Source organism: Zosterops lateralis (assembly GCF_965231275.1).
Source record: "Zosterops lateralis genome assembly, chromosome: 3".
Taxonomy (NCBI): Eukaryota; Metazoa; Chordata; class Aves; order Passeriformes; family Zosteropidae; genus Zosterops; species Zosterops lateralis.
The window spans coordinates 88,569,803-88,588,297 of NC_139764.1; the positions used below are offsets into that span (position 1 = coordinate 88,569,803).

Sequence of the window (18,495 nt, forward strand, 5' to 3'; positions counted from 1 at the left end):
ACAGGGACTTCCCTCTAGCCAGGGTTATATCAGGTTTACAGGCATTGTTAATCATCTCTACTACTGATACAGCGAGTAAAGGAATCTTGTCCAAGTTCCTTTCTATGATTTGGCAGAATTTAACAGGACTACGCGAGAAGTTATTCAAGTACAAAAACATAGATTCATTTATGTTAGAAAAGACCTTCAAGATTGAGTCCAACCATAAATTTACCACTGCCAAATCCACCACTAAGCCATGTCCCTAAGTACCCTCCTTCTTGGAATACAGTCAAATGCAACCTCTGTGTGCGCGCTTTCTCAGTCCTCTCATTTCCAGAATCCATTACAGATCTCCTTCCTATTGCTGCAGTCAATAGGCACACAAAACAAAGGGACAAAACCAAACATGCAGACAAATGTGTCAATAATCCACCAATAGGACTCCAATGAGCTTTCAAAATTCTGAAGCACTCCACAAGAGAAGGGAACAGAATGCTAGCAAGCACAACTAAATGTGCACAGGACACACAAGACATGAAGGAAACAAAGGACAAATTCCCACCTATAAAACACAACTTTAAATAACAATATATGACAGCAAGAATATGGCACAGACTTAACATACATACTGTGATAGTCATAAAGCCAAAAAAACCCCCAATTTTAATGGCAATTTTCATTCAGCTAAGGGAGACTATTATGATTTTATGATTCTGTGATTCTAAACTCTGTGGCCAGATGACAGAGGTTTTACAAGAAAAGCCTAGTTGCCAGGCTCAGCTCCAACCATTCATCTGGAATCAAATGCTGAAGAATAATAGCTGCCCACAAGACAAGTCCTCAGGATTTTCAGCTATTTTAGTCTTACTCCTCACTGCTTATTAGCAAACTGCCATAGCCAGAGGAAAACAAAACAAAATCCTTTTCCAGATACAACCAACAAGAATACTAGTAATTTAGCTTGACTCAAATGTAACACCAGTAATCCATGTATTTATAGCTTGAAGTCATGCTTTTAGTTCTGGTTGTATAAATTTTTACTATAAAACAAATTCACTCAAAACATCTCTTCTGCATATTGCTTATTAAAATACAAAAGAGACTCCAGACTATTCTAGTCCGCCAGGATCAAGGCAGTTAATCGATCTCAGCAGCCATCTGTCTTCATGTGAATATCACCTTCAAAAACAGTTACGTCCCTTTTGAACAACACACCTGTTCTCCTCCAGGCCTCAATTTGTATGCAAAAAAAATCACTAAGGAAGTTATATAAAAGGAATAGATCTCCTGATGTTTGACACACTGATATTAAGCTGATTTCTGGAAACTAACATGAATAAATTTTTAACTTGGTGTTTGGTGTACCACTGTCTCAGAGGCTGTTCAGTTTCTAACAACCATCTCAATATATAACTCAACATCTTGGTTAGTCACTTTGCAGTTATGTACAAATACTCTTAGTTCATACTTGGCTTTCTTTTCTTCACCTGGCTCTTTTCTTTAGCCTTTGGGGTTAAAATTCAAATTAAATATTAATTTTTACTGCAAGCCTACATGCCTAGGATGTAGGCCTTGGACCATCTACTTACTCTCTTGAGACTCCTAACAGCTGCATATTACTGTATTTTTCTTTGAACTTGCAGTGAAAGAAAAGGTTTAATGTCAATTAAACAGTAAGTTTGGGAATAAAAATGAGTCATGCAAATGAAAAATGCATTTTCATGTTTCTTTTGACAATTAAATCACTTTTAGCCTGGTAATTAAGAAATTTCAAGACCTAACTTTGTAGAATATAAAACACATTTTGAAACATACTGTTTGAAACATACAGTTACACTACATAAGTACTGCCATTCAACATATAATAATGTTATGAATGGAACGCAATTTTTTCCCAAATATAATAAAAATTATTTACTCAAAATCTTTAAAACTCACTTGTTCTATTTCACTTCAATTGGAGTATGAAATCATAAATTCCAAATAATCAAAGACAAATACAGATGGTAAGTGGTTCTACGGAAGATAATTTTTACAGTCATTTGTGGAAGGAAAAAAAAGCCTTTGTGATTTTATGCTAAGTTTAAGACACAAATACAATTTAATTAATAATGTGAATATCTACACCCCTGATAACCAATGAAAGCAACAACAATATTCTTTACTATATCAACACTTTGCTGCCATGGCATAGTCCTCCACTGCAGAATTCAGGAAATAAGATCTTACTGCCAATCTATGCTGCACTTTTATTACAACTTTGTTTTATATATCCCAGAAGAGAAAACAACATCTTCTTGAAGTTCTATTTTAGTCTTAATACATCTCAGGAGAATTCAAGCCTGGCCACCTATTTACATTCCACTACTACTGAGGTACAATTTTTTTTAAATGAGGTTTTAATCCATATTGAGGGATTTCAATTTTATCTTTATCTCTTAGATGTTAAATATTGTGGCTTGCTGTCCAAAATGTCACTCTAGCCTGCAAATTTGTGAAGTTTAAAAACTTCAAGAATAAAAATAGCAGACAGCATTCAATTAGAGAATTATAATTTAAAATGTCACAGAATAAAGATCCTTTTCTGATTTACGAATCAAAACATTCCTAAAATAGTAGCCACAAATACCCAATATAAAGGGACCAAGTAAGGAAAAAAAATAAATCTAAGAGCCAAACAACCCACAGATCTCCAAGAAATGAGAAAGTAAAATACCAAACCCAAACGTAACCAACTGATTGACCGAGAAAATATTCCTGAGGATTTGAGCATGCAGAGGTTGTTTTAAAGAACCACCATATCATCCGTGCAATATAAATTGCACTGGGGATAGTTGTACATGTTTAAAAGCACTGACCTGATGATTGGCAAGTGCCCACTTCTATTTTCATTTAAATACACAAGGCTTTTAAAATCATATAACTGTATAGATTTACAAAGCATTGGAATATAAACACTTCTAATTTACATCTATACATTGTATTTGTTTATTCCATACTATCTTGTCTCCCTCTAGTGGCTGGCTCTCACAAATATGGGCATCTACCAGGACTCAGCCCTGTCTGCAGAACCACACAGTGGTAACTCAGACTGGAAAGGACCTCAGGAGTTCCCTAGTCCAAGCTCTCCCTCTAGGAATTTTTGGTTGGCTTTGGTAGGAACATTCATCACCAGCTTTTTGCAATCAAGATAAAGACTCACTCTTGAATCCAGACTCAAGAACTTCCTAAGATCATTTGGAAAAGAAATCAAAGAACCAGGAAAATAGTCACTGGAACTGTAATTTGGGATGCATCATCATCCTGAAGTTTCATTGTTTTTTAACAGAGTAGGCGACATATTTCCTTGCCTATTGATGCAGTATATGGCTGTCACATTATCTGTCCTCAACTTCATACATGATCACCATGTGTGGAAGAAACATGTAGAATATATCAATGATCAACTGAAGTTCAAAAGCTTCATTGTGAAGGGTTTGCTTCTTTACCAGTAACAGACTGTGAGCAAGGTTGAATTTGAGTGAACTTTCTTTTTCCTTCTTCCAGCAAAACATCTGTCACAAGGACCGTCACTAGCAAGAAGGGATGAAGAGGTGTACCTAGACAATTAGAAAACAACCTCCTCCTTGCCATTTGCAATCAATTGTGATAGAAAACAACATGCCCTATGACACTAGAGTAAATTAATCTGGAAGACTGAGTCAGGATGAGTAAGAGGCTTTGCTAGCCTGAGTGCCACCACATCTCTGAAGAAAGAGTCCTAGAACACAGGGGCTAAAGAGCCGTGCCTCATTTTTCATAAGAGGTCGCAAAGACAAGAAAGCTGTTCTGTCACAGGGATAATTTTGTAAACATACTTGTACTACAGCTTTGGAGATTTATTGAATAAATAAACGCCCACACTCTTGGACAATTTCAAGGTGCACTTCAGTAGCATATGCAACAATAATTAAAACAAGTGCAATATCAAACTGCTGTATCAAAGGAACTACTTTTCAACACAGGAATGTGTAACTAGCAACTGTTACTTCTGCACAAAGAGGTAAAAGATCAGAATACTAGAAGAGGACATTTTGTACCACCATACACCAGTTATTGCTAAGAAGAACATGCATCACAAGTATATGTAGCAATGGAAAGCAAAAAGTGAGGGGCTGCCTTAAAGTCTTCCATCTGTATCAAAATTTCAGATCCAAAACTTACTAAAGAAGTAACTGAATTACACCGTAAAGAAACTGATTCTGAATTCCTTCTTTCTTTTGTTCAAAATACGGCATTATCTTTCAAGTCCTCCTTGTCACATTCACAGGTTAATCATAAAAAAATATCTGAAAATAGTAACAATCTCCATTACAATGATCTCTGTTAGAGGACTTTATTTTCAACTATGAAAGCATTTTTACATCTGTACTCTAATTATTTTATTTTTCTTGTCAACTTATTACCTAACTGTATTTTTAAATCACACTGGAGTTACATCCCCTCCCACCATTTTTTTTTTTTTGGACAGGGTCAGGAATTACTTTTTAAGCAAGAACAGTGAAAGAATCTATGAGAATCAATATCTGTTTAGAGTATGATTACAATTTACAGAAAAAAAACCCAGTATTAAAATAACACTGAAGTTATGAAGCCAACTGGCACAACCATTCATTCAGAAGTAATGCATCGATTCCTGTTTGGCAGTTGATCCTTTCATCTGAAAAACAACAATTTACCATTTAGGTACTCTTAACCTAGCAATTTGCAGAGTAATTTTAATTGCAGTGCCTAAATTAGAAAATGTTTTATTTTGCATTCTGCATTTGTCCCTGTTGTGAACATGCCAAAATACATGATCATTCCCTTCCCCACCCCACCAACAGAGCATCCCTACCAGTTTCAGCACTTTCTTTGTGTTACTTGATTATTTTTCCTACTGCCTACATGGTTTCACATTTCATTCATACTTCACAGATTCCTCTCTAAAGGTAAAATATAATTTCTTAAAAGCTTTTCTGCCATGTTTTTATCAATGAGCCCTGAGATACGCCTGAATCAGTTATTCAGAGCACAGGAGGAGTTCTTTTTGGTGCAAATTGTCCATATGCCTATGCTCAGCCTTAGCCAGTTCACTGCTAATGTCTTCATGGTAACTTCCTTCCTGCTGAAGACAGAAGTTGTGTGCCAAGAATTCTTAGGACTGAAAACTGGCATAGATGTTGGAGCTATTAAAGACAAAAATGAACAAACAATTTTGAAATCATAACCATTTCCAGCAAATTGAACACTCTCTCTCTGCTATATAAGAGTCAGTAGGTAATACATCATTAACCTTAATCTTTACAAAGTCTCATGCATATATCTTCACAATGCTCCAGTAAAATGAAACAGTGTAATTAATTATCTCCACTCTACAGGAAAGGAACAATAGCATGGATGCCAGAAAATAAAAATGTCAAAAGAAGAAAACAGCAATAAGAATTCTATTAATCTTCCTTTTTTCAGCACATTAAACATTCTATGACACTACTGTGCAAAATCAAAGGCCACCAGCCTTTAGTTAGAGCCATAAAAATTAGTTTTCTTTTTTATCCCAGTCTGAAGCTGGGATATCTTATCTAGAACTTGAAAAGGATCAAAATTACATGGAAGTAGTAGCCTGCTTGTGAAAATGTAGTAACCAAACTCCTCGTTTGATTCACAATATGCTTTCTAACTCTTGAAGCTAAACAAAGGATCATAAAACTTCTTTTATTTCTAGGGCCTATCAACAGAGATGCAATAATATATAGTCACAACCCTGTGACTGAAAACAGGATCCAAGATGCATATATGTCTTCATATATGTGCATGTACATATTTGGTCAAAGCACAAGTAGGTAGAATCAAACGTGTTCTCCCAATATTTTTTGAAAACAGAAATAACAAATGTGTGTCTTTATACTATTATTGTTTCTAATAGCTTGTTTTTATTCTTTCAGTTCCTTTAAGCCCAGGATATGGCAACAGAAAATTCTGGATTTTTCTGAATTCAACCAGTGTTGTGGGTTGACCCTGGCTGGATCTCAGGTGCCCACCCAAGTCCCTCTATCACTCCCCTCATCAGGTCAACAGAGGAGAGAAAACATAACATGGGACAAGATAAGGAAGGGAGGAATCACTCATCAGTTACTGTCACAGGCAAAACAGACTCGACTTCAGAAAAGTTATTTATTACCAATCAAATCAGAGGAGGGAAATGAGAAATAAAAATAAATCTTAAAACACTTCTCCCTCATCCCTCCTGTCTTCCAGGTTTGACTTTACTCCTGATTTTCTCTATCTCCTCCCACAGGTGGTACGGGCAGACAGGAAATGGGAGTTTATGACACATTTCTGCCACTCCTTCCTTCTCACACGGGGAGGACTCCTTACACTCCTCCCCTGGTGTCCCTCCCACAGGAAACAGTCCTCCATGAACTTCTCCAATGTTGAATCTTCCCCCCACATGCTGCAGTTCTTCAGAAACTGCTCCAGCATGGTTGCTCCATGGTGTGCAGTCCTTCAGGAACAGCCTGCTCCAGTGTGAGTCCCTATGGGGTCACAAATCCTGCCAGCAAACCTGCTCCAGAGTGGGCTCCTCCCCATGGGGCCACAGGTCCTGCCAGGAGCCTGTTCCAGCATGGGCTTCCCACTGGATCACAGCCTGCTTCAGGCATGAGGTCCTCCATGGGATGCAAGTGGATCTCTTTTCCACCTTGGTCCTCCATGGGCTACAGGAGCACAGCTGCCTCACCTTGGGCTGCAGGGGAATCTCAGCTCTGACACCTGGAGCACCTCCTGCCCCTCCTTCTGCACTGACCTTGGTGTTTGCAGACCTGTGTTGCTCTCACATATTCTCACTCTCCTCTCACTGGCTGAAGCTGCTATTGTGAAAGGGATTTTTACCCCCTTGTCTTGAATATGTTATCCCAGAGGTACTACCCACCACTGCTGATGGGCTCAGCCCTGGCCAGCAGGGAGTCCCTCTTGGAGCTCGTTGGCATTAGTTGTGTCGGACAGTGGGGGAAGCTTCTGGCAGCTTCTCAAAGAACCTAACCTTGTAGCCCCATCCACTACCAAAACCTGGCCACATCAACCCAATACAACTAGTAATTAATTGGCATTCCACTGCCAATCTACTGCCACTCTTCAGAGATGTTCTTGAGACCTTTGTAAAAAAGTACATTTTGAAGGTCTTTTAACAAACTACCTATCTCCTTTTAAATCATATCACATTTAAGGAACTAGATAAACGGAGGTTTAGATACTCATTCAAATCATACCTTTAAATCCCTTTTTCCTTCCCAAAAAATTTGCAGACAAGTTGATCTATCTTCTGGGTCTTGAAATTATGGTATGTACCATAATTCATTTTAGCTGACTTTATTTTTTGCCCTGTATCTTGTATAAATAGCCATGGCCCAGAGAACCTAAGGTAAGGAAAGACTGTCTACCAAGTACTCCAAAATACTTCATGGTACTCCGGAAAGCTGAGATCTCACAGTATTAAATACGAAGTATCACACTGTACACAAAACTGAGATAAAGTCTCAAACTCTGCTCTAACATATACCACAGGCAGAGAAGGATGGGAGAGGAAGCCTGCTTCATTGTACCTGAGCTGTTCAAGATAAGGAACAGTTCCCAATCCTCCAAAAATCAGACATTATATCTCCCTCATCCACTATCAAAAATATTGGCATGAGTGAGGCCAATGATTAATAAGTCTGTAATACCTCCCATTGCACTGAATAGTATTTTCTCACTATTTCCTTGAATATATTCTTCTATCTTCTGTCCCCAGTTTCTTCTTTCATTCTTCAACTGTAAATTTGCTAAGGCAAGATTACTTCACACAGAGCTGCCCAATTAATATTTTTTATTAAACAACAAAAAAGGCTAACCTGGTCTTTCAGACAGTACTGGGTTTGGTCACTTATCTGCTTGGTGAATTAATTTATTTACATAGTACCCGTATTTCATAAAGGACACTGGTTTCCCAGTAGTTTACTGGTAAGGTTTTTCTAGTCCACATTTATAAAAGCCTCTTTATGACTTGCCTTTTTTACCCATAGTTCAGGTGAATACCCAAAAAAATGACTAAAATTATAAGCAAAGACAGCAAATAAAAAAACTCTCCCACTTTTGAAATAGTGTACCTTTTGCCCAATTTTCTATTTCAAAAAGCATCTATTCAATGTACATATAAATTGAAATAATGTACACATTAATTACAACCTCACATTTACATATTGAGATACTTTTCATTTGTTGAATTACCTTATCTGCATCCACTTTTCCTCTGATAAATTCTTTCTTCCAAAATTCCAGTGCCTGTTCCAGAGTGAGGCCGATGCCTTTTAGGAAGAGCCCGTACTGCATCCGGCCTCCGTGACGGAGGTGGTGGCTGTCGCGGAGGGCTCTGTGCAACTGCCGCATGCAGAGGGGAAACGACTTCACAGAGAGCTGACGAGAGAAGAGTTTCTGTTTAAGGCATACTGACCATTTAATTTGTGGGATATATGTTTACTGTGATTATTAATTAGCTCCATTTGAAAATGCCAATGGCTGGAAGAAAAGATACGCATGTACAGACAGCCATGGGACTGAATTCATAACACTAGTGAGTCCATAAACTATGCAATTCAATAAGCATCTCAATAACTCTGTCCAGAGGACAGAGTAACACAGGTGGTAGTATCAGACTGTCTCCAGCTACAAAGTAACACAGGTTTCATTGCTGTCAGGAAAAATATACCTACACTTGCATTACAGCATTTCTTGACTCTGCTTTATTTTAGCATCAGGAATGGCAAAATGACCTTTGATACAGTTTTGGGGAGTTAGGGAAGAGGAGGGGATTTTAATTCACTGCCAGAGAAACATTATCATGGTTAAGATGGACCCTGAAAACACATGATTCCTCAAATTTGGATAAAAAAGTTATAATATGTTTTTAATCAACCCTGTTCAATTTATGCATTGTGTTTTAAATCTCACATTTTATTTACTTCCTTGTTTTCAAAACCCCTCCTGTAAGTCAAAAAATAAAAAAACAGCATTGAAAAGACTAATACCGCAACACAGTGATCATAAACTAAACATCATGGTTTGCAAGATTGTTAAATAAGAAAATTTTGTTAAATTCTGCTTATAATTAAGTTAGGTATTTGTGGAAGTACACAAAATTAAACAGCAAATTAAGCATTTCACTGCAACTTCACTCTGAGTCTGAATCCTGATTAGACGCATTTTCAGCTAATTCTGCTGTTTTGAACTTAAACACAATTTCATTCAACAGTTACAAAGCAAATACGAATAAAAAGAAGATAAAGGCTTTATATTTAGTTTGTACATAGAGTACGTGAACTTAAGAAGCTATACTTCAACATCCTATATAACTCCAGAAGCACAACTTACAGCATCAATTTGATCTAGAGAAATTTTTCCAGTGTTCTTTTGGACACTGTAATCTGGGCCAACATAAGAATGGCTGAAAAAGAAAGCAAACAGCATGGTATCATTTAAAGCAGTTCCAATATATTTTAAGTTTACAAATTTAGAAAGAAAATAATTTATCAATTATAGGCTGCAAATATTTCATATCAGGCAAAAACAAGAAATCAAGTAATTAGTACTCATAAAGCCAACATTAGAGCAAACATAGCAAAGAAACCCTCTTTCCCTTTATCTGAAAGGAGAGGCAAGGGATCATATAGGATTTAGATCAGAGACACCACTAAAGATCATCTAGCCCAACCCCTGCTCAAAATGGTGTTTGCTACAGAGTTGCTTAGGATCTCATAAAGCTGGATTTTGAGCATATCCAAGGACAGAGATTCATAACCTTCTGAGCAACCCGTTCCAATGTTCAACCACTCCGTCAATAAAAAAGTGTTTTCTTACGTTTAGGCACAATTCCCACTGTATCAGTCTCTGCCCATTGCCTCCTGGCCTATCAATGGACACCACTGAGAAGACTCTCACTCTTTCTTTTATTTATATGCACTGATAAAATGCACACACACACTTCCTGAAATTTATCTCCTCCAGGCCAAACAATCTCACTTCTCTCAGTCTCTTCATGTACATACTGGGGAGCCCAGGACTGGGCACAGCCCTGCAGATGTGGTCTCACCAGTGCTGAGTAGAGCAGAAGGATCATCTCCCCCTGACCTGCTGCAAGTGCCCTTCCCAATGCCATGCAAGAGGACTGTTAGCTTGCTTTGCTGCCCAGGCACCCTGGCGACTCACAGCTTGTTGTCCAGCAGGGCACCAAGGTCCTCTTCTGTATTCACAGCCATTCAACCCCTAACTTATACTAGTACAGGGGTAATCCTCCCCAACTGCAAGCCTTGCTATTTCCCTTGGTTGAACTTCACAGGGTTCCTGGCAGCCCATTTCTCCCTCCTGCCCAAGACCATCTTAAAGGCAGAGCACCCATCTGGTGTGAACCATTCCTCCCCAGTTTTATATCATGTCAGACTTGAGTACACACTCAATTCCGTCACCCAAGGCAATAAAGTAGAAGCTAAAGAAAACAGGACCCTAGGTACTCCACTAGGGATTGGCCGCCAGCTGGTCTTAACATCTCTGATCACAAACCTTTGACCAGTGCATTTAAGAGTTTTTACACACCTCACTTGTCCATTTACTTAGCCCATACTTCATCAGTTGTCAATGAGGGTGTTGCAAGTGTCAAAAAGCTTGCTAAACTCAAGATGAACAACATCGACTGATTTCCACACCCCATCTATTGATTTTTTTATGACAAAATGGCCAACTATGAGGTTAGTCAAGAATAATTTTCCATTCGCACCTCTACACTGATCACTCAGGGTCACGTTCTTTCTGTATCTACAACTAAGATGAGGATTGAAGCCAGGGATACTTTTTGCTTTGCTTTCTTCCAGTAAAAAAGAACCTGTCTGCTTTGCCATTTGTGTACCACAAAAACAAATTTAACCCCCCCACAATGTATCACTATGGATATCTATGGGGAGGGGAAAGTAAAAACTCAAAAACTAAAGAGCAACAGTAAATGTGGGATGGCTTTTTCTGCATTACTGACATATCAATACAGTTTAAGCTCTAACCAAAATAGCACAGAAATTTATTTACATAAGCTGTATCATCTGCCACTCATACTGCAAAGAAGCTACTTTTGAAAGCTGAGCTAAGTTCAGGTAACCCTACACTACAGCAGAGAGAATGACACAGACATTGTCACCCAAGTAATTTCAAATCAAACACAAGCATCTAATGCCCATCTTTTACTTCAGAACTTTAGAGACTTTTTGAATGAAGATATATGCAAGGCTGCAGAACAGACACAGGGAAATTCTTACAGCAGAACCCAGAACACAACCAAAATCAAAAGTTGACAGTATTACAGGCAATAAAGTAAACAGGGGCTTTGGATACAGATTATTTGTCCAAAAAGCAGGTTGCAAAGTCTGGGTAAGAACAAATTTCTTTGTGCAAGAGGGATTTGTCTTGTAAGTAAGTAATTTATAAGGGCTATACCTTAAGTCTTAGAAGCCATGCAGAATTCAACTGCAGGAAAAAAGGCATTTTGCTAAATGACAATACCAAGTGCTACACATTATTCTGTGACATTTCAATACTGTGAAATATAAATATAAAAAGCCATATAACTAACAGTTGGTTTTACTACAGTACAAATAGTGTTTAATTACATGTACATTTATTTGTTCCTTAGTCTTATTTCTGGGATGCACTGGAATACTAGACAGGCTTACTGTATTTAATAGATTTTTTTCCCATTACATAAAGGGGATAAATAATTTAAAGTATTTAAACCATGTGTGTTTATTATTACTAATTTTACTATAGACACATCTAAATTCCCTTGTAGAAACAGATCTGCATCACTTTATTTAAGTAAACTATGAACAAAACAGAAATTACACTCACAAAAATATTACAATTGATGCATGAAACAACAGATGACAGCTGTTTCTTAGGTATCGTCATTTTTTGGTGGGTTCTGTTTGATTAGTTGGTTTGTAAAACAACCAGTTAGGGAAAGGAAGCAATCACATCCCAGGATGAGTGTTGGTAACTTCTTAAGCTGCTCTACCATAATCACTTTTAGTCATCTGCTTGTACTCTACAGTATTTATCAGAATCATACCAATACCCCAAAAAAATTGGTAAGGTAAAAGAAAACTACTTTTTCCTAGAATCCAAAGAAAGGACTGACCTGGGGAGAGAAGGTCCAAAGAGAAGACACAGAAGTTTTCGTACAAGTGAATGAGGAAAGCCCTCAGAAGTTACCATTAAAAACAGGACATGCTCTTTGAATCTTGCTGACCATTGTATCTGGACTTGATAGAAAACTCTATTGCAAGGACAGAAAATTCGAAGCTAAGAAAGGCCAGGAGAGAAAAGAAGAAACTCTACTTTTCCAATTCTGAAAAGACCAAATATTCTTATCACGGTAAGAAAACAGGAAAAGTTATTAATTTGTTACATTAAAAAAATAGTATGTGACCTTTGCAAGGTCAAATTTTCTTGATACTTGACACCACTAACCAGAGTGCTGAAACCTACAAACAAGCTTCAAAAAGTATGCCAGTCTGAAAATACATTACAACACAAACTAACCAGGTTTGTGAACATTCTCACTTTCTTCTCATATTTTTTGCTTTCAGTTTTAGTTCTTATTTGGACTCATTCTTTCTTCTATATGACATAGCTATTGAGATTACTTCTTGACTAAGCTTTGTTCTCACCTAGAAATACCTATAGTTCCTCTTAATGTGTTTTTGTGATTTACTGGAATGCAAGCAGCAATGTCTTCACTTTCCACTTCATAAATTCCTCTCTCCATTCAGCCTGACTCAATCACGTAGAACCTGGTGTTCTAAAATCCAAAATCTCAGTTACCAGATGTTTTCTAAACACATCTTGCAACAAAAGATCAGTACATACATTCACACAGCTGCTGACCAAGAAAAACATCTCCACTACATCAAGGTTTCCAAGAATGAGAACTTATGTCTTTCAAATAAACAGCTGTAGGATAGTTCTGATAAATATTTTATTATTCACAGATGTGTTTGTGCATCACGAGATTCAGTAAGGATATGAAGGGCACTTTGTAGATGTTGAGGACAGTGAATAATACCAGTCTCTCAAGGTGTGCATTCTTGCTTGTGAGATGAACAGAAGTAAGAAGGAGGGTGAATGTCTGTGTAGGTATTGCGTTATCTGTTTAAAAATCCAGTCTTGCAAAACATCTGGTTTCTCTTTCACCCTTATGAACTATCATTTGAAGACAGAATTTAAAAAATCATTTAAATGTTTTTCGTAAAGGATGTTAGAAGACCATTTATTCCCACGCCCCACTTAAAATGAGATTACTGCCAACACTAGTCAGGTGAGCCATAGGCTTTTCTAGCTGAATCCTAAAAATTTCCATGGACTAAGATCACCGACCTCTGGGCAATCTGCTGCACTATCATTCCAGCACAGACATTTCTCCTGTTTGAGTTAAACCTCCCAAGATGCTAAATGTGACCACTGTCACTTGTTAAATCCTCTGCTGCCATTGAAAATTCCAATACCACAATGTTTGTCCTCCAAACAGTTGTAGGCTGCTGTTTGATCTCCCCTAAGCTTCTTTTTCACCGGACTAAACTAAGACAACTCAGCTTCTCCCTATAACTCATTTATAGACCCAGTCCTATAGTAGTGTGACGGGATTACAACAAAGGGTTTTCTCCATCTGAAATTACTCCTGATGAATATTTTAAACAGTAGGGTGTTACCAGCCTGTAAACCCCAAACAAAGCCAGAGTTGCAAAGTGTTCTTCTCACACATTTAGATATTAAGGTTCCATCTCTATTAAATTGTTAATGTTTCAGCAAGTTAAATCTCTTAGTAGCCTACTGTGAGCATGTGAAACCCCTAAACACAATCTTGTATAAAATACTTTAACATTTTAACATTTCAAAGGTTCTCTTTTTTTTTGTCTAATACAAATAGTAGTAGAAAGCACCAATGAAACAAATAGGATAAAAAGAGAACTAAATCACAGACAAAATACATACGTAGTCCAGAACCATCCCATTATAAAATACATGTTATTTCCTTTAAAAAAAATAATGGCCATGGGTTAAAATATCTGTGAAGGCATAATCCCTAGTAAAATAGTCTTTTCTGAGGACTAGATAATTTGTAAGTCAAAAGCAGATACAAATAGGCACCAAAGCATGTGTGGGGCATTAAAAACTAAACAATGCTCTGTAACCTTCAATTGTTTGCTTTTCATTCATTTCTAAGCTTTTGCTTCCCTCACAGACTTCTATTGATGTTTGCCAAAAATAAAATACTGCTTCACAAATTGAGATAGTGAAGGTAAAGGAAAGTCTACAACTACCTAATATTCTCTTTTCTAATGAGCAAGATGAAGCAAAATGCATCACAGATTCATAGAAATAAATAACAAAGATGGCCTATTTGTTCATCTGTCTTTACTGCCAGAGGTTGCTTTTTAAGTTGCAAGGTCTGATATATTTTGTTTATTTTAAACGAACTTCCAAACAGACAACTTGGAAGCATTTATGTAATTTTTTCAGTTGGTGATAAAATAAACTGGAAGCAGTTCCTCTATTTTCAAAAAAGCAAATGGAAGTGATTTGCCAGTTGCGTAACACACATACCCAAGGTAACGAAAGAATGTCCAAAAATACCAGTTGGCATAAATGTGGGGTATAGTATCCCTGTAAAGTACTTTCTTTTGGAACCTTTCCTTCTTCTGTATTTAAAAAAAAAAGCACAGACAGGACTGATGGTGATACAGAAGGACTGTTCCACTTACATAGAACAAAGCACACATCAAAAGAAACTTTCGATTTCTCAGTAATTACTCCTAGAGAGCATAGTTTATGAAAAGCTAACTTAATTGCTCTTGATCTTCAATTTGAGAAAGGTATACCACTGAGGTGTATTTTTACAATCCTAGTAAGACCTAGGGTAATAAAATCATGGAAGGTTATTGACATTCAGAAGTACCCCCAGCATGTAACAGTAACAATAATACTGCAATCCTTGTTTTCATTCATTGCTCTTGAACAAAGTTCAATCATATGTAAATAAGCAGAGATACAATGAAAGCTATTTTTCCTATTCTGATTTACACTAAAAACAACAAAACATAAAACTCTTCCTATATAATAAAAACTGTGAGACTTTTAAAAATCAAAATAAAATATCAGGGTTTGGGAACAGATAGCTCAAGCAGTACAGTACCACAGAAAATAAAACAGAAAATAAGGAGCATGATCCAGCAAACTAAACCTGCATCCCAATTCCCCATGCAGTGCTGCCATGATGGAGCCTCAACGCTCATTTCGAATTGATCCAACATCATTTCAGTGATCTTAATGCTAAGATGTATGTGTTCAAAACCAGCTTTCATTGCTGACATCTAATATTTAAGTAAATTTCTGTCCTTAGAGACATTAAAAATTCTAGAAAAATGAACACCTGAACAACCTGATCTAACCAGATCTGCATTGAGCCTGGGATTAAATCATCTCCAGAGGTTCACTTCAAGCTAAATTATTCCATGATTCTAAACCAGCTTGCTTTAATTGTATTGACCTTGTCCTCCTGCATATGACCAGAGTAAGAAAAGTCTCCCATATAAAGTGGTAGAAAGCAATCATATATATAAGAAAGAGACCAGAGTTCTCTGCTTACCCTTTTTTGCTAATAAGGCAGAAAGCTTATATACATATGTGTATATACATATATGTAGCTACACACACACACAACTAAGAGGGAGGTACTATTTACTCTAATGGATCACACTTTCAGCAGTCTACATAGGTCCATCAAAAGAACAAATTAGTGCTCCATTCATCAATGACAGCAAAATCTTCCAAGAAGAGCAGAGAGCATAGAATATTTGCAACAAAAGAGGCCCATGCTCTGAACACTGTAATTTCAAATCTGTTTTGTTCATAAAGGAGCTTAACAATTTTGCACTTGCTATTCAAAAAAAAACTTTATAAAAGCTACAACTATTTCTTACTACTTAGAAGCAACACTAGTTCTATAAATTATGTTCCCTGTCATTTATAAAGCTTTTGTTAAGTTGAAGAATTACTTTTGGAGCATTTTTTCAAAGCCAATCACACAGATGACATCTGTAAAAAAACCTGTACCTAAGGCATTCTACCAAAAAAATCACTTCAATCTGTATGAAGAAATATACTCATGCTTTTAGTTTATACTACCTGAGATGATTAAGCAGAGGTTGGAGTCTCTCATCAGACTGTATGGAAGGTAGTGATCGTGCAGTCAGCTGGAAATAAAAAGGAGTACAATTAATAAAATATTGGCTTAAAAAATTGATAGCACAAGGCAGGAATTATGCTAGAAGTCACAATGCGTTGTTACAACTTTATACAACACTGAGTAGGACATAATTTCTCCCATTAAAAATAACTAAATATAGCCTTCCAGAATCTGAAGCTAGCAGAAATATTTACAAGTTAACAAACAGTGAAAAATCATTTTTTGAATATCACAATGCTATTAAAACTAATTAGCAAGACATCATTGAAAGTGGTAGATGTTTTTTCAAACATATTTGAACTAGAAGTCATATTGTTCCTAGACAGCCTTCTACCAATGAAAATATAACCCATGAAGCCGTATTATATATAATTTACATCTGTATAAAAGGAATTCACATAGTATTTAGCACTATGTGACATTTATATAAACATGCCTCTGTGTAAAGTTTTTTTCTAAATGAGCATAACCTGTTTTGCAATTTGTTCTAAAATACATATTTTTTTTCTTCTAATTCATATGACTAATTAAAACATTAAACTTTTTCTGCAAAAATAAGCCTAGCAGTCTGTAGATCAACAAATACATGTCACACTATTCTAGAGTATTAGCTAATTGGTGTATTAACTAAAATAACTGGAAAAATATATGTATTAAATTTGCTAGGTATCTGTATATAAGATGGCTACCGTCACCTATAAAAGCTACAAACATAGTACTTTGCATAATTCTGCTATGTATGTAAGAATTACATACATGTAATAAAATACTGAACATAAATATGCATTTCATGATTCTGTGGCTGCCACGTTAGGCTGTATTTTGAAAACTACTTCTGAACAAATTAGACATTTCAAGATATTTCACACCATAAGCATCAAGTCCTTAAGTGTTTTACAGGTAACTCAAAAATAGCATGTAGTATGATTTAATTTAACAATTACACATTATACATTATATATATATAAATATATATATAACATTAAATATATATAATTATGATAATTATATATATATATATATATATATATATATATATATATATATATATACACACACATAATAATTAAAAATATGTAATTCTTGCAAGACCACCCATTCATTATGTCCATTTCACAACCTTTGCTGCCAGGCAGTCTGGGATCAAATTTGGAACTTGCACCCCAAGCTCACAACACCATCCACCAAGTAAATGAGAGGAGGTTGGAAGCAGCTGTCTGCCAAGGGAAGGTTGAAGCTACTGAACCCCGGGACAGCAGGGAGGGAGGAAGGGGCCATTGCTGCTGCTGAGGGAGCCCTGGACTGCAGCAATCACTGTCTCACAACAAGGCTCTTCTCAGTCCCAGGTAACTCAAATGAACTCATCCCATCTGACTGCTGCAGAATATGTTAACCTGGTACTCTCAGCAACCCACTCATCCTCCTCTTAAAGAAGGCAGCTATCTTGGCAATTACAGCATGATCTGTGCTCCCTTGCTCTATGGAGCTAGATTGAGATGCATATGATACACTAAAATTTCAGTAAACTCTGTGTTTATTCCAAAGTTTCTTTTAATTAAAAAAACCCCTCATTTTCCTACCACTGAGTTGTAAAGGTAAATATATGTATTGTTCTATATTCATGTTCTCTATAAAGTAATCCTCTAATTTTGTTTTAAACACAACCAGAAAATCAGAAATTATTTCTGAAAAGAAGCCTTCTAAACATCAACCAAAGTTATCAGAACAAAGACTGAACCACATGAAATACCATATGTTTCTTTCTCCATTAACTTAAGAGATACAGAAAACAGTATTTGCGTGCACACTCAAATACATAGGTATAATTTTACATACAACAAGTATAGTGTCTTTTCCTCTATGCAGTACTTGAAATACTGCATTTAAGACAGGATGTTTATGAAAGTCTGACTGGACAGTGATGTAAGTAGAAAAAACAAAACAAAACAAAACAAAACAAAACAAAACAAAAAAAAAAAAAAAAAAAAAAAAAAAAAAAAAAAAAAAAAAAACCAACCCGGTAACATTCAAAACCTGAAAAAGTATCAACATTATTATCAAAGTTGTATATGCAATTAATTGCATTTCTGTGTAGGCACTATCAATTAACAAAAACACTAGTTTAAAAGTAATTTAAGAGACTTGTAGTAATTGAGGAAAAACCAAGACCAAGATTT

At 36.4% G+C, this 18,495-nt stretch overlaps 1 protein-coding gene across 2 annotated transcripts in view; it reads right to left on the reverse strand.

Annotated features, from left to right (window-relative positions):
* Positions 1 to 18,495, reverse strand: part of PRIM2 (DNA primase subunit 2) — a 93,903-nt gene that overhangs the window by 24,577 nt on the left and 50,831 nt on the right. For both annotated transcript variants that reach the window (XM_083858283.1, XM_083858284.1), the window contains exons 7-9: positions 16,258 to 16,325; positions 9,406 to 9,478; positions 8,266 to 8,451 (exon numbers count right to left, since the gene is read on the reverse strand). In XM_083858283.1, the coding sequence (XP_083714409.1) occupies positions 8,266 to 8,451; positions 9,406 to 9,478; positions 16,258 to 16,325 (327 nt within the window). The remainder of the gene's footprint in view (positions 1 to 8,265; positions 8,452 to 9,405; positions 9,479 to 16,257; positions 16,326 to 18,495) is intronic.